This window comes from Salmo salar, chromosome ssa07 (genome assembly GCF_905237065.1).
Source record: "Salmo salar chromosome ssa07, Ssal_v3.1, whole genome shotgun sequence".
NCBI classification, from domain to species: domain Eukaryota; kingdom Metazoa; phylum Chordata; class Actinopteri; order Salmoniformes; family Salmonidae; genus Salmo; species Salmo salar.
Genome location: NC_059448.1, coordinates 14,414,240 through 14,442,222, shown reverse-complemented (window position 1 = coordinate 14,442,222; position 27,983 = coordinate 14,414,240). Strand labels below are relative to the sequence as shown.

General features: G+C 43.4%; 1 protein-coding gene across 7 annotated transcripts in view; it reads right to left on the bottom strand.

The window, feature by feature from the left end:
* Positions 1–27,983, bottom strand: part of LOC106608688 (neurexin-2) — a 1,106,898-nt gene that overhangs the window by 526,541 nt on the left and 552,374 nt on the right. For 4 of the 7 annotated variants that reach the window (XM_045721574.1, XM_045721570.1, XM_045721571.1 and 1 more), the window contains 4 exons: positions 10,073–10,511; positions 7,434–7,817; positions 4,943–5,146; positions 1,188–1,214 (listed from right to left, as the gene is read on the bottom strand). In XM_045721574.1, the coding sequence (XP_045577530.1) occupies positions 1,188–1,214; positions 4,943–5,146; positions 7,434–7,817; positions 10,073–10,511 (1,054 nt within the window). The remainder of the gene's footprint in view (positions 1–1,187; positions 1,215–4,942; positions 5,147–7,433; positions 7,818–10,072; positions 10,512–27,983) is intronic. The other 3 variants (XM_045721575.1, XM_045721576.1, XM_045721573.1) reach the window with 1 other exon arrangement.

The window sequence follows — 27,983 nt, the reverse complement described above, 5'->3', positions numbered from 1 at the left end:
CTATAGTAAGTGCCTATTAAGCGCCAAATAAAGTAACAGGATTGACTGTAACACGGTTGACCGTAACAGGGTTGACCGTAACAGGGTTGACTGTAACAGGGTTGATGACTTCATCTTAAGTCACCCATAAATCCCCTTGTGACAGGGGGAAAATAGGCTTGTTGTGTGCAACAAGGAGGGGCAATTGAATGCAAGCTTCACAAAAACATTTAAATTGTTAAATTGTCTTGGGTAACAGGGTTGAAATGTTAGGCTCAATCCACTCAGTTTTCCACCACAAACACTAGAAAATGGGCAAAAAGAGTAGAACCAGCTCGCCTGCTTTTACACTACGATTTGGCTATTGGATGTTCAATGTTTCTTAAAAAAAGAATATTAGTTTAACCATATTAAAATGAGAATTCAGTTCACATAACAGGGTTGATGTTAACATGAGGGAAAGGGTCTTTTGACCTTAAAATGATTAACTAAACACATTAAATAAAGAATAGTCTTCTGAAAGGAGTTTGTCAAAGCAATAAAACAATTGGGGCTTTACAATGATGGTTAAAACGTGGGGTTAAATGGGTTAACATGTTCCTAGAAGCCACTTTAGCAAGTATTTATTCATATAGAAAATTATATTTATTGAATTTTCCATGTGGTCTATATTAAAAGGCACTTCATTTAATATAACAGGCTTTTAACATTCTATAGTTGTGCACAAGGTCTACTTCAAATATCGAAGGGAGGCACTCATTTCATGGAACGATCCCATTAATGAAATGAGTAGGGTGGAATAGAATGAAAAGAACAGTCAAAAGGACAAAAGGGGGGAAATAATAGACAGAAGAAAAAAAGGAAGGAAATAAGAGGGGATTTATAAGAAAATTATATCATGAAATTAAAAAGGAAAATCCTAGTGTGGTCTCAGAGGCAGAATAAATAGCGCAGATGATAAGATAGAGTATTGTATAACCAAAGAGGGTTGATTAAAAAAAATGGCAAAGATGACAAAGAGAGATAGCAATCACTTGTTAAAAAAAGGGCTGGTGTAAAAAGGGCTTCACAAAATAAATGTGATTGGATTGATTGACTCAAATGCATTACGGCGAAAACATTTATAAGGGACACATTGAACAGAAGACTGTTGATACAATCAGCAGAAAAATATAGATATAGTCATAAAAATGCAAAGAACCACTTACTGAGGTTACAGTCTATCCTGATACAATCTGGTGGGAGAGAGAGCGAGATGGTGAGATCAAATCAAAAAAAGAGAGAGGAGAGAAAGAAGAAGAAAAGAGAGAGAGAGAGAGAGAGATAATAACATTTTACATCCTTCAAGGTACATTCTGCAGACAACCAAGCATTTTGCTAGGGGCCACCATCCGGGGACAGAGCTACGAGTCAGGATCACCCTTTCCCACACCTCCATCATCATCCCCTCACCATCCACCCCTCCCACCATCCACCCTTCAAAACCCACCCAGTCCCAATGCACTACAGAAGGCAAGCCATTCACTCAATCCTTGATACAATAAAGCTCTCTCTCTCTCTCTCTATATATATATCACTGTCGGCCCACTTGATGGCAAGGGGACAATGCCCATTCAATAGGTTGAGGATGATAAATGTACATTATACATTAATCAGGTTCTTGATAGCTTGTGATGGACTACCCGTTAGATAAAATAATAAATACATCAAGGTTGGAAACGCTACATGTAGGATGTGTGCGATTGAACATAGAAATGGTATAGTCCATTCACCATCATTTGTCACAAGCATGTCATTTCAAGCTGCATATACAGCCAATCTAATTTCATTTGTGAAATGCTTACTTACAAGCCCTTATCCAACAATGCAGTTCGAGAAATAGAGTTAATAAAATATTTACTAAATAAACTAAAGTAAAAAATAAATATTTGAATCAATCAAAAAGTATCACAATAAACGTACATAACAATAACAAGGCTATATCTAGGGGGTATCGGTACCGAGTCAATGTGCTGGGGTACAGGTTAGTCAAGGTCATTTAGAGAGTCAGGGAAAGAATGTCATTATTCCTATTCCCTCTAGTAGCTTTTATCAGAAATGGCTTAACCATGTGCAAACAATGGCTCCATGGCTTTGTGGTTGTGGGTTAGAAACAGCTTGCCTTTTGTAGCCCCTTGGGTATGGAAACCAACAGCAGCAATATTAGGAAAGGGTGATCTGCACACCCCAGCCACAATAAGCCAAGCGCACACTTCTACATCTGGATGTACTAAGAGCTAGGCTAGAATATGCCCTCAACATTGTTTTTCACTCGTCTTTATTCTACACAGCTTCCTCTGAAACGCATGTCCTCCGATAGAGCATTGTAAAATGGCCGAGCTCTGTTATTGAGGTAGTGGTCTCTTATTCCCTCTGGTGGCGACAGGCTGTGTGTGCGTGTGGCTGAGGCTGAGGAGTGGTCTCGAGCTGTCAACCGCTACAGAATAGATGACTCAAACAGCCAGGAACCAGGCTCACTGTTATAGGGGGGAGGATTGCGACTGCAGATATGAATGTGATTATTCATTCCTCAAAGACAAAATTGTCCACAGCTTGTGAGAGTGAGGTGTACTGTATGTTAACTAATGTGATTTCATGGAGTTTGGACTAAAAAGTCCAAAAAGAAAGCAAGTATTAGAGCATTGTTGTAATTTAAGCAGCTGTGTCTTAGTCACAGAACGCAGAATGATTGATTTAAAGCCATCTAATTGTAGATTGATAATCTGATCATGCAGTGTCATCATCCCTGATCACAAATCGACAGTATCAGTGCAAAGTGTGTCCCTGTACACCGTTTCATATTGATCAACTAACTCATCTTTAATTAGGCCTTAATGGTAAGCAATAACACATATCTCCAAGATCATCCTCTGATTCTATAATGATTCCACCCCCAATTAATTTCCTCCAGATGAGCTATGAATAGAAATGTTGATGTGGATTTGACACCTCTGGGCAATGTGGGATTTGGATACGTTAGGGAGACAGCTAATAGGAGGAGGTAAACCAATATCTGGTTCATTTGGACACATTAGCACTATGGATTAGCATTTCAGTAGGGGGGGGCGCGATTGTTCTGGGCCAAGGCGGATGTGGGTATGTGTGGGTGCTGAGGCTCGCAGGGCTGAGCAGCATTGCCGTCACAGGACCTCCGACTGCGTGTGCGTGCATGCATGTGTGTGTTTGTGGATTTGTGGGTGTAGCTGTGTGTAGCTGTGGGACAACACTGGGCTCTGAGCCGGTCTCTCTGACTGTTTGATCCAAGGGCCGCAGACATACAGGCCATTGAAGGGATGAAAAGTTCCATCTTCTGAGCCTTGGCCAGTTGAGAGATGAGAGAGAGATGAGAGAGAGATGAGAGAGAGAGAGAGAGAGAGAGATGATCGAGAGAGAGAGAGAGAGATGATCAAGAGAGACAGAGAGAGAGATGATCGAGAGAGAAAGAGAGAGATGATCGAGAGAGAGAGAGAGAGAGAGAGAGAGAGAGATGATCGAGAGCCAGAGAGAGAGAGATGATCGAGAGCCAGAGAGAGAGAGATGATCGAGAGCCAGAGAGAGAGATGATCGAGAGCCAGAGAGAGAGATGATCGAGAGCCAGAGAGAGAGATGATCGAGAGAGAGAGAGAGAGATGATCAAGAGAGACAGAGAGAGAGATGATCGAGAGAGAAAGAGAGAGATGATCGAGAGAGAGAGAGAGAGAGAGAGAGAGAGAGATGATCGAGAGCCAGAGAGAGAGAGATGATCGAGAGCCAGAGAGAGAGAGATGATCGAGAGCCAGAGAGAGAGATGATCGAGAGCCAGAGAGAGAGATGATCGAGAGCCAGAGAGAGAGATGATCAAGAGCCAGAGAGAGAGATGATCGAGAGCCAGAGAGAGAGATGATCAAGAGCCAGAGCGAGAGGGTGGCAGTGAAATGAACAAAGAGTCAGAGGGAAAGTAGAGTGAAAGAGAGAGAGAGTGAAAGGGAGAGAGAAGGGTAAGCTAGAGATAGATGAATATGCTATGGCATTATTGGAGGAACCATCCTCTCCACCACCACCTCCTGTCACTAAGTTGGTGGCCCACACTCCTGTATCCCAGGGTGCACCTGGGCCCCGTTTCTCCCCGGCTCCTGCTCTCTCCCTTTAGAAGATGGAAGGTAAAGGGGCGGGCACCATCACTGCCTTAGATCACAACAGTCTGCCAGGAGTCCAAACTATAGACTAATATTAAAGGGATACTTCTGGATGTTGGCAATGAAGCCATTTATCTACTTCCCCAGAGTCAGATGAATCATGGATACCATTTTTATGTCTGCAGTTTGAAGGAAGCCGCTAACTAGCTCTAGCGCAACTGCTAATTAGCGTTTGTGCAATGACTGGAAGTCTATGGTATCTGCTAGCATGCAGATACCCATAGACTTCCAGTCATTACACTCAGGCTAGTTAGCATTGGCTCACAAAACTATCTGTAATTTCCTTCATACTGGAAGCAGAGACATACAAATGGTATTGGCGAGTTCACCTGACTCTGGGGAAGTAGATAGTATCCCTTTAAGGCTTAGCGCTGTAGAATAATATGTTTCTGTTTCCTTATTCTATATCATCGTTTCCAGTCTTTCTTTTTTGTACTAATTTAGAAAGATGTTAGAGTATATATGGACAATAATGTCTCAGACTTTAACATTCTCTATAGCACCCTCTACTGGCAGACTGTCTGAACAACCAAACCCCTTTATGTTCCTTTAGCTAGAGATATCTCCATAGGGACCAGGGGAGAAACAGAGCAGAGAGGCTACAGGAGTAGGTCTAACCAGGGAAGCAGAGACAGGAGGCAGGCTTGCAGTGACAGACAAAGGCTCAAGTTTACAGGGTGGACAAGGAGCTTGATGGAAGGGGTTAAGAGAAAACCAGAGGTTGTCATGGTGGGGTTGCCATGGGCTACCTAGGTTGACGGTCAGCTTGATCCTGCCACCGTCCAGCTCTAGCCGCAGGGTGTCGGCGGACTCTTTGGAGGTGGTGGCCATGAGGAGGCCGTAGGCCCTTTGGGACATGAACCGTAGCGCCACGTCCTCTGCCTCGGTGTGCATGGTGCCTGGGATGAGGATCTTCAGGTACATGCTGCCGTCGTAGCTCAGCACCGTCGCCTCTGTCAGGGGGCGGGTTATGGAGAGGAATGTAAGAAGCATGCACACATGAGCAGATGCAGATACAGACAGACAGTTACATTATGGAGTGACACGTCATGACGTTTAACAACAGAACCAGAGATTACAGATCTGATATTGTAGTTTTCCCAACACACACATTGACACCCAGTGCAGAAAGGTCTTCCAAGGTTAGCAGCGTGTCTTTTCTTTGACTAGAGAGGACAGTAAAGTGAAGTGTTATAACAACACTAAGGGGGGCAGGTAGCCTGGCGGTTAGGAGCGTTGGGCTGGTAACCAAAAGGTTGCTGGACCGAATCTCTGAGCTAAAAATCTGTCGTTCTGCCCCTGAACAAGGCAGTTAACCCACTGTTCCCCGGTTGCTGATGATGTAGATGTTGATTAAGGCTGCCCCCCGCACCTCTCTGAATCAGATGGGTTAAATGAGGGAGACACATTTCAGTTGAATGCATTCAGTTGTACAACTGACTAGGTATCCCCCCTTTCCCTCTAATACAACTAACAGAAGATATGATGTAGATAACATCATAGACATGAACAGCAAACCCCTGCAGCTGACTTCACGTAGATCCCTTCTGAAGAGATGATTGACAGGTTGCCTAAGGAGGTCTCTCTGTATGTGGGTAAAAACATGTTGCCGTGGGCTAGGCTGATTCACCATGACTGGGTACGTCCCTTTTATTTTGGATGCATATGGTTTGGTGCACAAACTAAATTAGCTAAATTACTAAATGATACTACTGGTCAAGCCACTGAAATCCACTTTAACACAAAGCATATCGCCTTTTGGCAAACAACTATTTGCTGTTGAATAAAACGTCCGACTCAAAAGGTTAGTTTCCAATCTCACTGTATTATTGAAGATCAAGTCCCACTACTTAAACACTAATATTGAGTTAGACCACCCTGGTCAGACAAGTGTCAACAAAGCACAATATTGTGTAACTCTTTTTCATACACTTGCAGTATAAGATAAACACACTAGAGGGCAGTGAAGCACCACAACAAAAAAACACAGCTCATCAGAAACAAACATTATACCTCACTGGTACAAACTGACCCGTTCTTTCGATGATGTTCAGTCCTTCACTGCCTTGATTTCAATCCAGACTCTTGTTACCATTGATAAGCCTACAACACAGCATCCCTGAGTTGTGCATCCATTTCTAGCGGTGGAAAAAGTAGCCAACTGTCAGACTTGAGGAAAAGTAAAGATACCTTAATAGAAAATGACTCACGTAAAAGTGAAAGTCACCCAGTAAAATACTACTAAAAGTCTAAAAGTATTTGGTTTTAAATATACTTAAATATCAAAAGTAAATGTAAATTATATAAATAATTTGAATTCCTTATATTAAGCAGAACAGATTATTTAATTGAATGTACTTACAGCCAGGGGCACACTCCAACATTCAGACATCATTTAGAAACAAAGCATGTGTGTTTAGTGAGTCTGCCAGACCAGAGGCAGGAGGCATGACCATGTGTTCTCTTGATAAGTGTGTAATTGGACCATTTTCCTTCCTGCTAAGAATTAGAAATGTAATGAGTACTTTTGGATGTCAGGGAAAATGTATGGAGTAAAAAGTACATTATTTTCTTTAGGAATGTAGTGAAGTAAAAGTAAAACTTTTCAAAACTATAATTAGTCAAGTTAAGATAGTACTTCAATGTATTTTTACGTCACACCACTGCATTTCACCTGGGTCTCGAAGGAGATGTTACATGCTTTACTTTAGTGCTACGACACAGCCAACAGCCTACAGCTAATTAGAATGGATCAGACATATGTAGTCGCTAGCTGGTTGTGTCACCCACGCACAGACAGACAGAGAGAGCAGCCTCGCACCACCTGGATATACGTGACAAGCCCAGATGGTGACAGTAAGCATGGTCGCTCTACCGAGCTCCACAAGCCTCCCCCAGCCTCCCACCAGTTCAGTCAGCTCGCTCCCCATCCCTGCCAAGCCAACGCAGGACCAAATGCCACCCATCCCCAAGTGCATAGCTCCTTTTAGCACACTGCAGCTGGTGGATGCTTTAGAGTGGCATCAGGGTAAGTCAATATAGCCTCATCATCTAAGCGTATTATGACTAGGGTTAGCTCGCTTGTAAGCATGAAACCAAATGGAACTTAATCCCCACGGACCCCACTTCTGACATCGTCTCCCCACCGATCCCACCGCTGCCACCAAATGTCCCCAGTCTGTTTCATCACCACCTGTTCCCCACTGCCCCGTTCTTCCCCGTTTCCCAGCCACTCCTCACCGATTTCACAGTTGCTGCCCAGGTAGCCGGTGCCGGTGCAGTCGCAGATGTAGCGGTTCCATCCCTCTTTACACAGGCCTCCGTTCCCACAGGGGGTGCTGCTACACCTCTTCTGCAGCTCGCGGGTGCAGAAGCTGCTAACCCCCGGGGAGCTCTGGATCTCGGCCAGGCGGCGCACGTCGCGGCTCTTGCCGTCGATGAAGAGGTCGCGGACGCAGCCCACGTAGCCGTAGTTGAGCAGGGCGGTCCAGACCTCGGGGGGCAGCACCAGGTCAGAGCGGGACTCGGGGAGACCCCCCAGGAACATGTCACTGTCCAGGTCCAGGATCTCACTGCCCTCGTTGGAGTTGAAGGGGATACTGCGGCTGTTCACTGAGATGGAGCCTGGGAGAGGAGGAGGAGGAGGTGGAGGAGGAGAGAGGAGAGATAAGGGGGTATATACATGATGTCGTGTGTGTGTGTGTGTGTGTGTGTGTGTGTGTGTGTGTGTGTGTGTGTGTGTGTGTGTGTGTGTGTGTGTGTGTGTGTGTGTGTGTGTGTGTGTGTGTGTGTGTGTGAGTGCAATTGAAGCATCAGGCAAGGTAATGTGTGTTTACGTGTTGGTACTCTTGTGTGTTTTCCTGCAAGTGTTATTTCTTGCATGCGACTTTGTGTGTGTGTGTGACCGTGTTTGAGTGTATGTGTTGAGTGCTTTTGTATGTTCTTGTGTGTTTGTGTTGAGGCTGTAATCGATTGGCTGGAGGGGAAATGACCCAGGAGTATGCAGCACGGTTGAGAGTGGATGAGACCTGGGCTCCTCTTGGCTGTGATTTACCACTCACTCTAAATTGTCAATGAAAACGCTCTAACAGGAAGGACAGGAGTGCGATCAGAGAGACTCCCTATAGGAGCATCCCAACATGGGGATTAGTTAGGAGGTATGAGGAGGCTTCCCACACACTCTCTCTCACACACACATGCAAGAACGCAGACATGTACACACACACATGCACAAACACACAGACACACAAAAACATAAGTGCCTAAGTGCATCATGCACATCCCTCAGGGGACAGTACTAGGAGAGAAGACATGGATATGACAGCACCAAGAGAGAGGCAGGCAGAGAGGGCTGAGAGGTGTGTAGAACAGCTTTGAGACAGGACAGAGAGAGAGGCAGGCCGAGAGGGCTGAGAGGTGTGTAGAACAGCATTAAGACAGGACTGAGAGAGAGGCAGGCCGAGAGGGCTGAGAGGTGTGTAGAACAGCTTTAAGACAGGACAGAGAGAGGCAGGCAGAGAGGGCTGAGAGGTGTGTAGAACAGCTTTAAGACAGGACAGAGAGAGGCAGGCAGAGAGGGCTGAGAGGTGTGTAGAACAGCTTTAAGACAGGACAGAGAGAGGCAGGCAGAGAGGGCTGAGAGGTGTGTAGAACAGCTTTAAGACAGGACAGAGAGAGAGAGGCAGGCCGAGAGGGCTGAGAGGTGTGTAGAACAGCTTTAAGACAGGACAGAGAGAGAGGCAGGCCGAGAGGGCTGAGAGGTGTGTAGAACAGCTTTAAGACAGGACTGAGAGAGAGGCAGGCCGAGAGGGCTGAGAGGTGTGTAGAACAGCTTTAAGACAGGACAGAGAGAGGCAGGCAGAGAGGGCTGAGAGGTGTGTAGAACAGCTTTAAGACAGGACAGAGAGAGGCAGGCAGAGAATGCTGAGAGGTGTGTAGAACAGCTTTAAGACAGGACAGAGAGAGAGAGGCAGGCCGAGAGGGCTGAGGTGTGTAGAACAGCTTTAAGACAGGACTGAGAGAGAGGCAGGCAGAGAGGGCTGAGAGGTGTGTAGAACAGCTTTAAGACAGGACAGAGAGAGAGGCAGGCCGAGAGGGCTGAGAGGTGTGTAGAACAGCTTTAAGACAGGACTGAAAGAGAGGCAGGCCGAGAGGGCTGAGAGGTGTGTAGAACAGCTTTAAGACAGGACAGAGAGAGAGGCAGGCCGAGAGGGCTGAGAGGTGTGTAGAACAGCTTTAAGACAGGACTGAGAGAGAGGCAGGCCGAGAGGGCTGACAGGTGTGTAGAACAGCTTTAAGACAGGACAGAGAGAGAGGCAGGCCAAGAGGGCTGACAGGTGTGTAGAACAGCTTTAAGACAGGACAGAGAGAGGCAGGCAGAAGGGGCGGAAAGGTGTGTAGAACAGCTTTAAGACAGGACAGAGAGAGAGGCAGGCCGAGAGGGCTGAGAGGTGTGTAGAACAGCTTTAAGACAGGACAGAGAGAGGCAGGCAGAAGGGGTGGAAAGGTGTGTGGAACAGCTTTTAGACAGGACTGAAGGACAGGAAGATAAGAAATAGAACAGGTGGATGACGGAGAATGAGTTTTCATCACAGGAGGTTGGTGGCACCTTAATTGGGGAGGACGGGTTGAAACATATGGTGTACATGTGTTTGATGGCATTTAATTTGCTCCGTTTCAGCCATTATTATGAGCCGTCCTCCCCTCAAAATCCTCCACTGGTATACAGTATATAGTCTGTATTTATGTGTACATCTCCGCAACATAAGAGTACCTGGAAATATGTATAGTTGTTGCAATGGCTTCCTAGCTTGTACATGTATATGTCATAAACGTAGAAAAGTACTGATGTACTGCTTTATAGATGTTCATATCCTCACCTTTCCTCCCTTCCCTCTGGAAGTCCACATGGCACCACTCCCCGTCGTTCACCTTCTTATTACTGGTCTTCAGCTTGATACTCCCAGATCCCATGTCCATTAGCAGGTAGAGAAACCCATCCAACAGCTCCATGGCGAAGTAGTCTGACTTCATGTCCCGACCTGGTTTCTGCTCTTTAGGACCCTGGGTGCGCCCGTGGCTAAACAGGAGCAGGCCGCTGGGTTCTGTGGTGCGGAAGTCGAAGGAGATGGAGCCTGTTTTCTTGGTGTTCCACTTGGGCAGGGCGATGAAGGACTCTGGGGACTCAAAGGTGACGGGGTCCAGGGCGGCCACATCCTCACAGCGGAAAACAAGATCTCCGTTCAGGCTGATCTTAGGGTCCCGCTCAATAGCTAGCCGGGAAAGTTCTAGCTTGAAGTCGTTATTCTTGTACACCACCTACAGGGAAAGGGGGATAGATAGAGACAATTTGGTTTTAGTATTGTCAGCTGCTAGCAATCATAGACCCCACATGAATGTGGGAAAGAGAAATTATGCATACAAAGGCATACTGCTTAGTTTTATATTGATAGGTTTGACAAAGACTACGCCCAACAATGCTATAGGGACTTTGAATGTGAATAAATATATTACACACTAGTCTTTGAATACTGATGCTGTCTAGCTTTTCTTTGGATTTCTTGGAAAGAAAATGTGTCCATGATAGTTTACACTGCTTTACAATTCAAAATACACTTCACTCCCTTCACGTTGAATTTAGCATCTCAAGGTCTATATGCCTAGAATTTTCAAAAGACTAACCGTAGACATTAAAAGAAGTGTGGCGTTTGTTTGTGTGAATATGACTCATAGTTTAGCAAACTCAATTATTCACAATGGCACTCTGGGAGATCTCAAGTTGCAGGATGAAGGGAATAAAACAAGGGATAAACTAGACACCTACAGACTAATGCAAATTCCTGACAGACTTGATGATAGAAACTGTCTACATTGTCCTGGGTGTCTCCATTCATAATGTAAAGTATTAGGTGTTAAAACTCTGGATAGTGTGTTAAGCTGTCTTCGGGTGTATTTTTTTCCTGCAGCTTTTTCTGATAGGTACATAGACCATGATGATTGCTGTCATCGGATAGATGCTGGAAAGGTGGCACACTGTGAAACCGCTATCTGAAAACACCTCTTCGACACAGGGTGAAGAGACAGCAAGAGAGTGGGCTCTTGTCCCAGAGCGCACACCCAGTCTTACCACAGCTCTTAACGCACACGCACACACACACACACACACACACACACACACACACACACACACACACACACACACACACACACACACACACACACACCCACACAAGCCCAAACACTGTCCCCTGAAAGTAGTGCTTTTAGAGTCGTGTTAGAAAGATTCCCAGTCCAAGCACAAGCTCAAATTTCTTCTGTCTTATCAAGGCAGTGCAGAGATACTGCAAAGTCAGCAACAAAAATGGACCAGCTGAAATCTGAGGGTTCACTGAAATGATTTTAAAACCCCCTAGAGTCAGTTGACGCACCGGTGTGTAAATTAAAGTTACATAACAAAAAAAATCACCAGCAAAATCCGCCAGCGTCGCACTTCCGCATCTGCGGTGAAAGTTGCCAGACTTAGAGCGGTGGTTGTCAGACCAGGAGACATCCCGAAAATCAGTCTTATCACAAAAACATCTGTAGCGTCCGAACGGTTTGACTTACAAACCACCCAAACAACCCAATGGCAGATTCTCACAAACACGATGGTGTTCTCCATTTTACTCTATGACCCCCACAACTGTCACGGGACTAGTTAAAAAAAACCTATGGAAGTATGAAGGTAGTTTTGTGCCTACCCAAAAAAAGAGGTTAAATACGTGTAAAAAATGTAATAAATAAAATATATATATATATATATATATATATATATATATATATATATATATATATATATATATATATATATATATATACACACACAGTACCAGTCAAAAGTTTGGACACACCTACTCATTCAAGCGTTTTTCTTTATTTTTACTTTTTTCCACGTTGTAGAATAATAGTGAAGACATCAAAACTATGAAATAACACATATGGAATCATGTAGTAACCAAGAAAGTGTTAAACAAATATAAATATTATTTAGATTCTTCAAAGTAGCTACCCTCAGCTTTGCACACTCTTGACATTCTCTCAACCAGCTTTATGAGGTAGTCAGTCACGTGTATGCATTTCAATTAACAGGTGTGCCTTGTTAAAAGTTTGTGGAATCTCTTTCCTTCGTAATGCGTTTCAGCCAATCAGTTGTGTTGTGACAAGGTAGCGGTGGTATACAGAAGATAGCCCTATTTGGTAAAAGACACAAGTCAATATTATGGCAAGAGCAGCTTAAATAAGCAAAGAGAAACGATAGTCCATCATTACCTTAAGAACGGAAGGCCAGTCTATACGGAATATTTCAAGAACTTTGAAAGTTTCTTCAAGTGCAGTCGCAAAAACAATCAAGCGCTATGATGAAACTGGCTCTCATGAGGAATGCCACAGGAAAGGAAGACTGTGAGAGAAAAATTCCATACTTATCTGATTTATTTCATATGAATGGTTAACAAATAATATTTAACTAATAGTAAGACATTTCTGACCTACTAATGCTGTGTTTTTATGGTCTCCACTCTAGTTCCCTGCAGCTAATCTGGGCATATGGTTATTAGAGATGGCTTGAGCTGACAAATGAGTTAAAGATTGCATTACATAGACAAGATTGTGTTTTACTAGAGATAGCGTAGGAGTAGAACAATCCCTCATTGTCTCAAAAATAATCCTTGCACCTGGGAAACTAAGCCAGGGTTGGGTTAAGACAACACCCACTGTGCAGATAACAACAGGATGAACCCAGAGTGGCTTATGATGCCCCAATCTGCATGCGAGGGGTGGAACCAACCATGACTAAGCATTCTTAGATCAGCCTTATAAAGATCTATAAAGGTTAGGCTACTCGGGCCAACAATCAAGACTGTGTGGTTGTCTAGTCTCATTATTGCAATAATGAATTGATATTAAATAAAGATTATTGTTTGAAGAAATGAAGTCTCTCTCAATATGAATTTCCAGGACAATACCCAGAGTTACCTCTGCTGCAGAGGATAAGTACATTAGAGTAACCAGCCTCAGAAATTGCAGCCCAAATAAATGCTTCACAGAGTTCAAGCAACAGACATATCTCAACATCAACTGTTCAGAGGAGACTGCGTGAATCAGGCCTTCATGGTCGAAATGCTGCAAAGAATCCACTACTAAAGGACACCAATAATAAGAAGAGATTTGCTTGAGTCAAGAAACACGAGCAATAGACGTTAGACCAGTGGAAATCTGTCCTTTGGTCTGAAGGATCCAAATTGTAGATTTTTGGTTCCAATCGCCGTGTCTTTGTGAGACACAGAGTAGGTGAACAGATAATCTCTGCATGTGTGGTTCCCACGTGAAGCATGGAGGAGGAGGTGTGATGGTTTGGGGGTGCTTTGCTGGTGACACTGTCTGTTATTTATTTAGAATTCAAGGCACACTTAACCAGCATGGCTACCACAGTATTCTGCAGCGATATGCCATCCCATCTGGTTTGCGCTTAGTGGGACTATCATTTGTTTTTCAACAGGTCAATGACCCAACACACCTCCAAGCTGTGTAAGGGCTATTTGACCAAGAAGGAGAGTGATGGAGTGCTGCAACAGATGACCTGGCCTCCACAATCAACTGAACTCAACCCAAATGAGATGGTTTGTGATGAGTTTGTCACGGGTGTCGTAGGGTAGAGACCAAGACGCAGCGGGAAAATGTACACTCATCTTCTTTTTTATTTGGTGAAGAAGGAAAACACATAAACGTATACAAAACAAAATGAACTTGACAGTCTTGTCAGGCAAACAGCAAAACAAGAACAATCTCCCACAAAAACCCATGAAAAACAAACTCCTAATTATAGGACCCTCAATCAGAGGCAACAATAACCAGCTGCCTCCAATTGAAGGTCCAACCCCAATTAACTAAACATAGAACTACAAAAGACTAGATAGAACATAGAAATATACTAACATAGAACAATGACTAACAAACCCCGGACTAATAAATCAAATACCCCTCTACCTAAACACATACACAAAACACACACTGAACCACATAAAACAAACACCCTCTGCCACATCCTGACCAAACTACAATAACAAATAACCCCTATACTGGTCAGGACGTGACAGAGTTGGATCGCAGAGTGAAGGAAAAGCAGCCAACACGTGCTCAGAATATGAGGGAACTCCTTCAAGAGTGTTGGAAAAGCATTCCAGGTGAAGCTGGTTGAGAGAATGCCAAGAGTGTGCAAAGCTGTCATCAAGGCAAAGGGTGGCTACTTTGAAGAATCTAAAATCTAAAATATATTTTGACATTCTGTTAAAGGTCCTCAAAGCACACGCATCCCTGAGTACTCCTCTTTTCAGTTCACTGCAGCTAGCGACTGGAACGAGCTGCAAAAAACACTCACACTGGACCGTTTTATCTCCATCTCTTCATTCAAAGACTCAATCATGGACACTCTTACTGACATTTGTGGCTGTTTCACGGGATGTTTTTTGGCTCTACCTTCTTGCCCTTTGTGCTGTTGTCTGTGCCCAATAGTGTTTCTACCATGTTTTGTGCTCCTACCATGTTGTGCTGCTGCATGTTGTGTTGCTAACATGTTGTTGCCATGTCATGTTGCTACCATTCTGTGTTTTCATGTGTTGCTACCATGCTATGTTGTTGTCTTAGGTCTCTCTTTATGTAGTGTTGTGGTGTCTCTCTTGTCGTGATGTGTGTTTTGTCCTATATTTATTTAAAAAATGAATCCCAGCCCCCGTCCCTACTGGAGGCCTTTTGGTACGCCGTCATTGTAGGACATACCTAGGTGTCAGGTTAGACTGTAAACTCTCCTTCCAGACTCACATTAAGCATCTCCAATCCAAAATTAAATTTAGAATCGGCTTCCTATTTCGCAACAAAGCCTCCTTCACTCATACTGCCCTCGTAAAACTGACTATGCTACCGATCCTTGATTTCGGCGACGCCATTTACAAAATAGCCCCCAACACTCTACTCAGCAAACTGGACGTAGTCTATCACAGTGCCATCCGTTTTGTCACCAAAGCCCCATATACTACCCACCACTGCGACCTGTACGCTCGTTGGCTGGCCCTCACTATATATCCATCGCCAAACCCACTGGCTCTAGGTCATCTATAAGTCTTTGCTAGGTAAAGCCCCACCTTATTTCAGCTCACTGGTCACCATAGCAACACCCACCCGTAGCACGTGCTCAAGCAGGTATATTGCACTGGTCATCCCCAAAGCCAACACTTCTTTTGGCTGCCTTTCCTTTCAGTTCTCTGCTGCCAATGACTGGAACGAATTGCAAAAATCTCTGAAGCTGGAGTCTTATATCTCCCTCTCTAACTTTAAGCATCAGCTGTGAGAACAGCTTACCGATCACTGTACCTGTACACAGCCAATCTGTAAATAGCCCATCCAACTACCTCATCCCCATAGTATTACCTACCCTCTTTCTCTTTTGCACCCCAGTATCTCTACTTGCACATCATCATCTGCACATCTATCACTGCAGTATTAATGCTAAATTGTAATTATTTTTCACCTCTATGGCCTATTTATTGCCTACTCTTCAACATTTGCACACACTGTACATAGATTTTTTCAATTTTTTATTTTCTTTCGTGTTATTGACTGTATGTTTATTTATGTGTAAACTCTGTGTTGTTGTTTTTGTCACACTGCTTTGCTTTATCTTGACCAGGTCGCAGTTGTAAATGAGAACTTGTTCTCAACTGGCTTACCTGGTTAAATAAAGGTGAAATAAAAATAAATAAAATAAAAAATTGTAAATAAGAATTTGTCCTTAACTGACTTGCGTAGTTAAATAAACGGTAAATAAAAAAATAAAAATGTTTACACTTTTTTGGTTACTACATGATTCCATTTGTGTTATTTCACTGATGTCTTCACTACCCCCCAACGTCTTAGAAAGAATTAAACATGACAACTGGAGAGTTCCTCAACTCACTTCTCCCATTTCAACATTTAATACAAGCGGTTCTGCAAGCAGCAAATCTCTCCTTTCCCTCTCCTCCATAGTGACTTACTGTGAAACTGCCCTATTTGTTTCTCTTTTTCATAGTTACAGCAGGCTTGGCTAACTCACTGAGCGTTTGATTGAGCCTACCCTGAGTGCTACATAGGCAGGCGTTTGCACTTCCGGGACCATTTCATTGATTTTATTGCACCAGACATAGCTCAAGCAAGCCCAGCCAAAGTATTTAATAGAAAACAAATACTAATTGAACCCAGGTCTGAAATCTGGCAGCTAAACTCCAGAGGTTGGGGATACAACTTCTGCCCTGTGGACTTCAAAATCTCGTCATTAGGATGGATTAGCGAGGCTAATAAGCTATGCTAACACTGTTTTGGCAGTCAACGAGCCAGCCACAGCAGACTTAACTCAAGATGTTAGATACAGAGTGAGGGAAGGACAAGAAAAAGAAGGAGACGAGGATGAGGACGATCCCTCACAATGCTGGTATTGTGATGTCTGAGATGCCAGACCGAGTGAGTCAGGGGACACAGACAATGATGAAAGCCTTCTTTCAGCCAAGAGGGCTATGAGACAATTCCTGTCTGGCGCCATTATAACACAGCCGGTAAGAGAGTGTCGGGTTTTATAAAGAGACACATTTCAGGAATCACTTCTTTTACAAGTCAGTGTGAGGTCTGTAGACATTACAGTACAGTAAAGTACATGAGCGATAATCAAACTTTCAATGAACTTTAGCGAGTTTAGTGGTAAGACAGCCTCTGTGTCCGCCTGAACATTATTTCTAAGGTTCTATACTAAGATAACCCTTTTATCACTCCTGAAGTTATTTAACGACTTCAGCCAATAACTTTTGCCGGAATGTCTGTCTGAATCGATGACGTGTATCGGCTTAGGGTTTTCACTGTTCTGACGGCTAGCACTATCGCTGGGCCATTCCTCTTCTTCAGGGTGACTGGATTGATTTGTTTTGTCATTGAGAAACTCGGACAACCAAAGCAGCCGCTGCTGCAGTCCAGCAAGCAGCCAGCCTGCCGCAGACATAATCACTTTCACTGACACTCCTAGGCACTGGGGACCTCGTGATAGGTGGGTGGAGGGGTGTGCGTGTGTGTGTGTGTGTGTGTGAGAGAGAGAGAATTGGTGAGGGCACTAGAACAGTCTGTAGTGCCCGGACTCACCCTACTGGAATCTGAAGTCAAATGTCTACTGTTTGCTGATGATTTGTTGCTTTTGTCCCCAACCAAGGAGGGCCTATAGCAGCACCTAGATATTCTGCACAGATTCTGTCAGACCTGGGCCATGACACTAAATCTCAGTAAGACAAAAATAATGGTGTTCCAAAAAAAGTCCAGTTGCCAGGAACACAAATACAAATTCCGTCTAGACACTGTTGCCCTAGAGCACACAAAAACTATACATACCTGCGGCCTAATCATCAGCGCCACAGGTAACTTCCACAAAGCTGTGAACGAGCTGAGAGACAAGGCAAGAAAAGCATTCTATGCCATCAAAAGGAACATAACATTTGACATACAAATTAGGATCTGTCTCAACATACTTGAATCAGTTATAGAACCCATTGCCCTCTATGGTTGTGACATTCTGGGGTCCGCTCACCAACCAAGAATTCACAAAATGGGACAAACACCAAATTGAGACTCTGCATGCAGAATTCTGCAAAAAAATCCTCTGCATACAACGTAAACACCAAGTAATGCATGCAGAGCAAATTTAGGCCGATACCCGCTAATTATCAAAATCCAGAAAAGAGACGTTAAATTCTGCAACCACCTAAAAGGAAGCGATTCCCAAACCTTCCATAACAAAGCCATCACCTACAGAGAGATGAACCTGGAGAAGAGTCCCCTAAGCAAACTGGTCCTGGGGCTCTGTTCACAAACACAAACACACCCCACAGAGCCCCAGGACAGCAAAACAATTCGACCCAACCAAATCACGAGAAAACAATAAGATAATGACTTGACACATCGGAAAGAATTAACAACAAAAAATGAACAAACTGGAATGCCATTTGGCTCTAAACAGAGACTACACAGTGGCAGAATACCTGACCACTGTGACTGACCCAAAATGAAGGAAGGTTTTGTACTATGTACAGACTGATGATTAGGCCGAGGTATGTATCGTTTTTGTGTGCTCTAGGGCAACAGTGTCTAGACGGAATTTGTATTTGTGTTCCTGGCAACTGGACTTTTTTTGGAACACCATTATTTTTGTCTTACTGAGATTTACTGTCAGGGTCTCAAGAGAAGACAGGCTATGTGCACACTGTGTGCACACTGCCCACAAAATGAGGTGGAAACTGAGGCGCACTTCCTAACATCCTGTCAAATGTATGACCATATTAGAGACACATATCTCCCTCAGATTAGACAGACCCAAAAATATATTTTTTTTAAATCAAATTTTGATAAACTCCCATATTTATTGGGTGAAATGCCACAGTGTGTCATCACAGCAGCAAGATTTGTGACCTGTTGCCACAAGAAAAGGGAAACCAGTAAAGAAGCGGTCGTCACCGGCTTTCTAGCCTCCACCGATCTACATTTCTTTTTCCATTTGTTTTGTCTGTATTGTACACACCTGGTTCCCATTTCATTTTAAGTATTTCCCTATTTAGCCCTCTGGAGCCATCATGGTTTTGTGCGTGTTTATTGTTGTCAGTTGTCTCGTTTATGTGATTCTGGATTTTCGGTCTCCTTGTTGGAGGATTATTTTTGAGTAAAGTAACTATTATTACTCATCTCTGTGTCCTGCGCCTGACTCCGCCTTACCGACATCACCTAGACTCTGACAGTTTATTTATTTTCCCTTTTGAATTTTAGCTATTTGCACATCGTTACATCACTGTATATAGACATAATAGGACATTTGAAATGTCTTTATTCTTTTGGAACTTGTGTGAGTGTAATATTTACTGTTCACTTTTTATTGTTTCTTTCACTTTTGTTTATCCATTTGCCTTACTTTGGCAATGTAAACATATGTTTCCCATGCCAATAAAGCCCCTTGAATTGAAATGAATTGAGAGAGAGAGGAAGTTAGCCAAAATGTCATAACATTTCCTTGTGTGTGTTTAAGTGGGTTGTTTTAAGTGTGAATGTTATTTTCTTCAGGAAAACCGACCAGGATCATTTTGAAGAGGAATAATAATTGTGTTGCCTCTACGTGTTGTAGTTTACATACAGGTGGGATGTTTTAGCAGTGTTCAACAGCTACTTCATGTTCTGTGTTCAGAGACCAGAGAGCAGCAAACAAGACCGCATTCTAATCATCAACTCCTGCCAATGGATGTTTCTCTGTTACTTTACAAGCCAGCTCAAACGCATAGGCCCAAACACACACGCACACACATACACGCACGCATGCTTGCACGCACACACACACAGTCACTCACTTACGCACGCACAGGCAATCATTCGACTCTCAACTAATTTCTCATTGTGGAGATACGAATTGGGAAGGCCGCCCGCTGAGGTGCCTGAGTAAAATGTGTCTGAAATGAGGGGCAGAGCGGGAGGAGAGTTTGAGGGATCCTATCATCCTACCAAGGTAAGGCTCAAAAGAGCAGTGGAGAGATAGAGCGGGAATAAGAGAGGAATGAGCGGGGCCTTCTGCTAGTGTGGGAATCAGTCGAAGAAATCAATTTTTAATTTGGCTGTCATGATGGTATAGCTGGTGTATCAGCAACACTGGCATAGATTTAATTGCACACATGTCTGGAGAGAGAGGGAGAGGGGAGAGAGAGGGAAGAGAGAGGGATAGGAGGGAGAGGAGGATGTGAAAGAGGGCAATAGTAAGGTCATATGTTGAGAGAAGGAGAGATGGCACAGGGGAAGACTCATTTCAGGAAACTAGGTGTATGTTGCGCATCACTACTTCACAGGAGAGACATTTGAACATATATATATATTTTTTTAATCAAAATGCCTTATGGAACATGTGAACTTTCATGTGCCTTAATAACAAAACTTGCATGCCTTCTGTAAATACAAATACAATTGTTAACCTGTTTAGGATAGGGGGCAGTATTTTCACGGCCGGATAAAAAAACGTACCCGATTTAATCTGGTTATTACTCCTGCCCAGAAACTAGAATATGCATATAATTTTATTTGGATAGAAAACACCCTAAAGTTTCTAAAACTGTTTGAATGGTGTCTGTGAGTATAACAGAACTCATATGGCAGGCCAAAACCTGAGAAGATTACATACAGGAAGTGCCCTGTCTGACCATTTCTTGGCCTTCTATAGCCTCTTTATGGAAAATAGAGGATCTCTGCTGTAACGTGACATTTTCTAAGGCTCCCATAGGCTCTCAGAAGGCGCCAGAACGGGGAATGATGACTCTGCAGTCCCTGGGCGAAAAACAGTAGGGCTTTTGGAAAGTGGTCGTTCTGAGAACAATGACACGGGTGCGCGCGTGCATGTGAAGACTCCATTTTCTATTTTCAGTGTTTGAACGAAAACAAGGTCTCCTGGTCGGAATATTATTGCTATTTTACGAGAAAAATCGCATAAAAATTTATTTTAAACAGCGTTTGACATGCTTCGAAGTACGGTAATGGAATATTTTGAAATTTTTTGTCACGATACGTGCCGGTGCGTCACCCCTCGGATAGTGTCTTGAACGCAAGAACAAAACGCAGCTATTTGGATATAACTATGGATTATTTGGAACCAAAACAACATTGGGTGTTGAAGTAGAAGTCCTGGGAGTGCATTCTGACGAAGAACAGCAAAGGTAATCCAATTTTTCTTATAGTAAATCAGAGTTTGGTGAGTGCCAAACTTGGTGGGTGTCAAAATAGCAAGCCATGATGGCCGGGCTATCTACTCAGAATATTGCAAAATGCGCTTTCACCGAAAAGCTATTTTAAAATCGGACAACGCGATTGCATAAAGGAGTTCTGTATCTATAATTCTTAAAATAATTGTTATGTTTTTTGTGAACGTTTATCGTGAGTAATTTAGTAAATTCACCGGAAGTTTTCGGTCGGTATGCTAGTTCTGAACGTCACATGCTAATGTAAAAAGCTGGTTTTTGATATAAATATGAACTTCATTGAACAAAACATGCATGTATTGTATAACATAATGTCCTAAGATTGTCATCTGATGAAGATCATCAAAGGTTAGTGCTGCATTTAGCTGTGGTTTTGGTTTTTGTGACATTATATGCTAGCTTGAAAAATGGGTGTCTGATTATTTCTGGCTGGGTACTCTCCTGACATAATCTAATGTTTTGCTTTCGTTGTAAAGCCTTTTTGAAATCGGACAATGTGGTTAGATAAAGGAGAGTCTTGTCTTTAAAATGGTGTAAAATAGTCATATGTTTGAAAAATTGAAGTTTTTGGATTTCTGAGGTGTTTGTAATTCGCGCCACGCTCTATCATTGGATATTGGCGAGGCGTTCCGCTAGCGGCACATCTAGATGTAAGAGGTTAAATTACAAGCCTAGTTGGTTTAGCCACAGAAAAAGCCAGTAACCTTCCCGCTAGCCATGATTAGCTGACATAATGAGAGGGCTGGACATGCCGAGAGATGAGTTCGGATTGGTCTGCCATGTAGCAGGCTTCTGTTTATTTGAGATTGTCAGCATGTGTAGTTAATCTTGTCTAACGCAGCTTTAAAAAATATATATATTGTGTAGTGGAACTGGATAAGTGTTGCTCTCCACTTTCTGGAGGACCAAGTTTTGAAATCAGTGTAATTAGAGTACGATAGCTAAGAAGATGGAGAAAACACCTGTCTCTGGATTACATCTTCAAAAGTGTCCACGGACCATTCCCACATTCTCAAAAATAGAAATATTGTTTAATTCTTCAAACTTTTGATTGTCCAAGTGTCTCTCTGTGTTCCACAGTTTACATTCCATTCTCAAACAATACAGAGTATAGAGGCAGCGTTTTTATGACCGCCATAAAACAGCCGACTTCCCGCTCTCCCCCTCTACGAGAGAGAGCACGCTGTAGAGCGGACCCACTGTAACCTGATCCTTCAGATCTTCACAGGAGAGTTATGACAATGGCATCCGTGAGAGAGGGAGAATCGTCCATCCATGTATATGGGTAAGATAGTCTAGCTAGCTACATATTCAGATATTACACGTTTTCAATTTTGTCAGAAAGTCATTTTAATTTCAAGTTAAAGTGTACTGTTAGCTAGCTAGCTAACGTTACATGTATGATCGGTGTCATAATAGTATTCGTATCTCAGAGCCATTTTCTTTGCAAGGTATAGCCTAATGTTAGCTAGCTAACATTGAACCTGGTTGGTTAGCTACCTGCAGATTCATGCAGGGTAGTAACGTCATGAGTTGGGATTATGGTTCATTGTTTAGCTAGCTAGCTACATGTCCTAACGAAAGACTCCACTATGCAAGTATGCATTTCAGTAGGGCGAGTAAAATGGTCAGTGAGCTGTTCTGTCATTTGTGTCTGGAAGTAGATAGCAAGCTAGCCAACTTTAGCCATTTTGCTTGTGTGCTTGACTGCTGTTGTTAGGTCAGCTAGCTAATGTTACATGTATGATCTGTGTAGTAATATTATTAGTATCTCAGAGCCATTTGCTTTGCTAGTTATAGCCTAATGTTAGCTAGCTAACATGAAACCTGGTTGGTTTGCTACCTGCAGATTCATGCAGATAGTAACGTCATGAGTTGGGATTATGGCTAATTGTTTAGGTAGCTAGCTAGTTACGTCTTAAAATATTCCACTATACAAGTAACCCTTTCAATAAAATGTTAATGATGTCGCTGCAACAACTGTTGATAGACGTAGCTCGTAAATTCTCTCTGGTTATCTACTCCGATTTCAGAGCAGTCTTGTCTGAGTGTGCCAGAGCACAGAATAACTGATGAATTTACAAACGCTGAATATGTTGAATTTGGCCGGTGAATATGGCCGGTGTCAATAAACGTTGGCAAAAAAAGCGCACATTGTTGCCAGCAGCACAGTCGCAGTTACTAACGCTCTGGATAACATGAAACCAGCCTTACCAGCTATGCTAGGGTGAGTAAAATGGTCAGAGTGAGCTGTTCTCTCATTTGTATCTGGAAGTAGCTAGCTAGCTAGCCAACGTTAGCCAGTTAGCTTGACTGCTGTTGTTAGGATAGAACGCTTGGATCATACCTTAAAGAGATGGGTGGGGCTAAAGCTTAAGAGGGTATGAACGATGGTGAATGGGTGTAGACAAAGCAGTGGTCTCCAGCAGGTGTACCAAAACATTCAAAGGCCATTTTCTCAAAAGTGAGGTTAAAAGTTTATCTACTTTCAAAGTAGAATTACTTTCCCATTGTTGCTCAACTGTAGCATATGATACCATTTTCTAGTTCTGAGTCTCCTCTTTTATCTAATGTAAAAAACACCATTTCAACACCAACACCATTTTGCTACATAAGGCCGAATCGATCCGGTCTTTCACAGATGGTAATATGGGGGGAAAGAGAGATCACAAGTTGAGAGAAGGAGAGATGGCAGAGAGGAAGACAGATAGTAATATGGGGGGAAAGAGAGGTCACAAGTTGTGAGAAGGAGAGGTGGCAGAGAGGAAGACAGATGGTAATATGGGGGGAAAGAGAGATCACAAGTTGAGAGAAGGAGAGATGAAGACAGATGGTAATATGGGGGGAAAGAGAGGTCACAAGTTGAGAGAAGGAGAGATGGCAGAGAGGAAGACAGATGGTAATATGGGGAAAGAGAGGTCACAAGTTGAGAGATGAAGACAGATGGTAATATGGGGAAAGAGAGGTCACAAGTTGAGAGAAGGAGAGATGAAGACAGATGGTAATATGGGGGGAAAGAGAGGTCACAAGTTGAGAGATGAAGACAGATGGTAATATGGGGAAAGAGAGGTCACAAGTTGAGAGATGAAGACAGATGGTAATATGGGGAAAGAGAGGTCACAAGTTGAGAGATGAAGACAGATGGTAATATGGGGAAAGAGAGGTCACAAGTTGAGAGATGAAGACAGATGGTAATATGGGGAAAGAGAGGTCACAAGTTGAGAGATGAAGACAGATGGTAATATGGGGGGAAAGAGAGGTCACAAGGTGAGAGATGAAGACAGATGGTAATATGGGGGGAAAGAGAGGTCACAAGGTGAGAGATGAAGACAGATGGTAATATGGGGGGAAAGAGAGGTCTCAAGTTTTTTTCTTTTTCTTTTTTACCCCCTTTTTCTCCCCAATTTCGTGGTATCCAATTGTTAGTAGTTACTGTCTTGTCTCATCGCTGCAACTCCCGTACGGACTCAGGAGAGGCGAAGGTCGAGAGCCATGCGTCCTCCGAAACACAACCCAACCAAGCCGCACGGCTTCTTAACACAGCGCGCATCCAACCCGGAAGCCAGCCGCACCAATGTGTCGGAGGAAACACCGTACACCTAGCGACCTGGTGATCGTGCACTGCGCCCGGCCCGCCACAGGAGTCGCTAGTGCTCGATGAGACAAGGATATCCCTGCCGGCAAAACCCTACCTAACCCGGACGATGCTGGGCCAATTGTGAAATGCCCCATGGGCCTCCCGGTCGCGGCCAGCTGCGACAGAGCCTGGGCTCAAATCCAGAGTCTCTGGTGGCACAGCTAGCCCTTAGACCACTGTGCCACCAGGGAGGCCGAGAGGTCTCAAGTTGAGAGAAGGAGAGATGGCAGAGAGGAATGACAGAGAGTAATATGGGGGAAAGAGAGGTCTCAAGTTGAGAGAAGGAGAGATGGCAGAGAGGAAGACAGATGGTAGTATGGGGGAAAGAGAGGTCTCAAGTTGAGAGAAGGAGAGATGGCAGAGAGGAAGACAGATGGTAGTATGGGGAAAGAGAAGTCTCAAGTTGAGAGAAGGAGAGATGGCAGAGAGGAAGACAGATGGTAATATGGGGGAAAGAGAGGTCTCAAGTTGAGAGAAAGGGAGATGGCAGAAAGGAAAACAGATGGTAATATGGGGGAAAGAGAGACTCAAGTTGAGAGAAGGAGAGATGGCAGAGAGGAAGACAGAGAGTAATATGGGGGAAAGAGAGGTCTCAAGTTGAGAGAAGGAGAGATGACAGATAGTAGTATGGGGGAAAGAGAGCAAAGGTGAGAACAACACTGGAGGGGGATTTCACCCCCCCACCCCCCCCAAAAAAAAAAAAACTCTCACCAAAAAAGACATGCAAACGCACATCACACACCCACAGTGTTACCTGAGAACAATACAAGTCTCATCACACACCCACAGTGTTACCTGAGAACAATACAAGTCTCATCACACACCCACAGTGTTACCTGAGAACAATACAAGTCTCATCAAACACCCACAGTGTTACCTGAGAACAATACAAGTATCATCAAACACCCACAGTGTTACCTGAGAACAATACAAGTCTCATCAAACACCCACAGTGTTACCTGAGAACAATACAAGTCACATCAAACACCCACAGTGTTACCTGAGAACAATACAAGTATCATCAAACACCCACAGTGTTACCTGAGAACAATACAAGTCTCATCAAACACCCACAGTGTTACCTGAGAACAATACAAGTCACATCAAACACCCACAGTGTTACCTGAGAACAATACAAGTCACATCAAACACCCACAGTGTTACCTGAGAACAATACAAGTCTCATCAAACACCCACAGTGTTACCTGAGAACAATACAAGTCTCATCAAACACCCACAGTGTTACCTGAGAACAATACAAGTCTCATCACACACCCACAGTGTTACCTGAGAACAATACAAGTCACATCAAACACCCACAGTGTTACCTGAGAACAATACAAGTCACATCAAACACCCACAGTGTTACCTGAGAACAATACAAGTCAATTCACACATCCACAGCGTTACCTGAGAACAATACAAGTCACATCAAACACCCACAGTGTTACCTGAGAACAATACAAGTCACATCAAACACCCACAGTGTTACCTGAGAACAATGCAAGTCACATCAAACACCCACAGTATTACCTGAGAACAATACAAGTCACATCAAACACCCACAGTGTTACCTGAGAACAATACAAGTCACATCAAACACCCACAGTGTTACCTGAGAACAATACAAGTCACATCAAACACCCACAGTGTTACCTGAGAACAATACAAGTCACATCAAACACCCACAGTGTTACCTGAGAACAATACAAGTCACATCAAACACCCACAGTGTTACCTGAGAACAATACAAGTCACATCAAACACCCACAGTGTTACCTGAGAACAATACAAGTCACATCAAACACCCACAGTGTTACCTGAGAACAATACAAGTCACATCAAACACCCACAGTGTTACCTGAGAACAATACAAGTCTCATCAAACACCCACAGTGTTACCTGAGAACAATACAAGTCTCATCAAACACCCACAGTGTTACCTGAGAACAATACAAGTCTCATCACACACCCACAGTGTTACCTGAGAACAATACAAGTCACATCAAACACCCACAGTGTTACCTGAGAACAATACAAGTCACATCAAACACCCACAGTGTTACCTGAGAACAATACAAGTCAATTCACACATCCACAGTGTTACCTGAGAACAATACAAGTCACATCAAACACCCACAGTGTTACCTGAGAACAATACAAGTCACATCAAACACCCACAGTGTTACCTGAGAACAATGCAAGTCAATTCACACATCCACAGTGTTACCTGAGAACAATACAAGTCACATCACACACACACAGTGTTACCTAAGAACAATACAAGATAAACTTTTGTTCTTTAAGGCTCCTCTCTGGATCCTACTTTTCCTTTCTGTCTTTCAACTCACTCCCTCCATTGCTCTCTCGCTCTCTTCTGTCTCACTCTATTCTCTCTCTCTCTTCTATCTCACTGTATCTTCTCTCTCAATCTCTCTTCTATCTCACTCTATCCTCTCTCTCTCCTCTCTCTCTCTCTCTCTCTCTCTCTCTCTCTCTCTCTCTCCTCTCTCTCAATCTCTCTTCTTCCCTTCATTGGATATCTTGCTCCTGGAGGCTCCTGGCCAAGCGTATCAAAGGCCTTTCGTGCCACTGGGAACTTGAAAGCACAGCCACAGCCCTGACACAAGACTTGTAATTCTGCCCACAGTATTGACCAACAGGATGAAACGGCCTAAAGTCTAAAAGCAGCACATTTCTCTCTTTCTTTCTTTCTTTCTCCCTACCTTCTCTCGCTCTCCTCTCCCACTATCTCTCTCCTCTCCCTTTACTCACTCTCTTTTCTCTTCCTCTCTCTCTCCCCTTCTCTCTCACTCTCTTTCTTTCCCTCTCTCTCTCTCTTCATTCGCTCTTCTCTCTTTCCCCTCTCGTCTCTCTCTCCACTCGCTCTTCTCTCTTTCCTCTATCCCTCTTTCCTCTCTCTCTCTCCCCCCTCTCTTATTTCTCCTTAATTCACGTCTGCACAGTCTTCTCACTTTTACTTTGTATCCTCTCTTCCCCCATTTTTTTCATTTGTCCTTTTCCCTCTTTGTATCTCATTATGCTTCTTCACCTTCTACTTTCTACTCATCCTCTGCCTCCTTTCCCTATGTCTGGGAATTGAATGTATAATCATCAACATCTTCATAAGACTAGAATTGCTTTGGGAGGATGATTTGAAGAGGGAATTTCCCAAATAGCAACCAAACAATGAAAATGTAATTACTATATAATTCATTAAATCTGATGAAACAATAATGACTTACTCAATCAGAGAATGTTTATAAGAAAAATATTGCTGTCGTATTCCCATCCGTTCCTCTATAAGTAATTTCATTGGAGTGGTCTTCT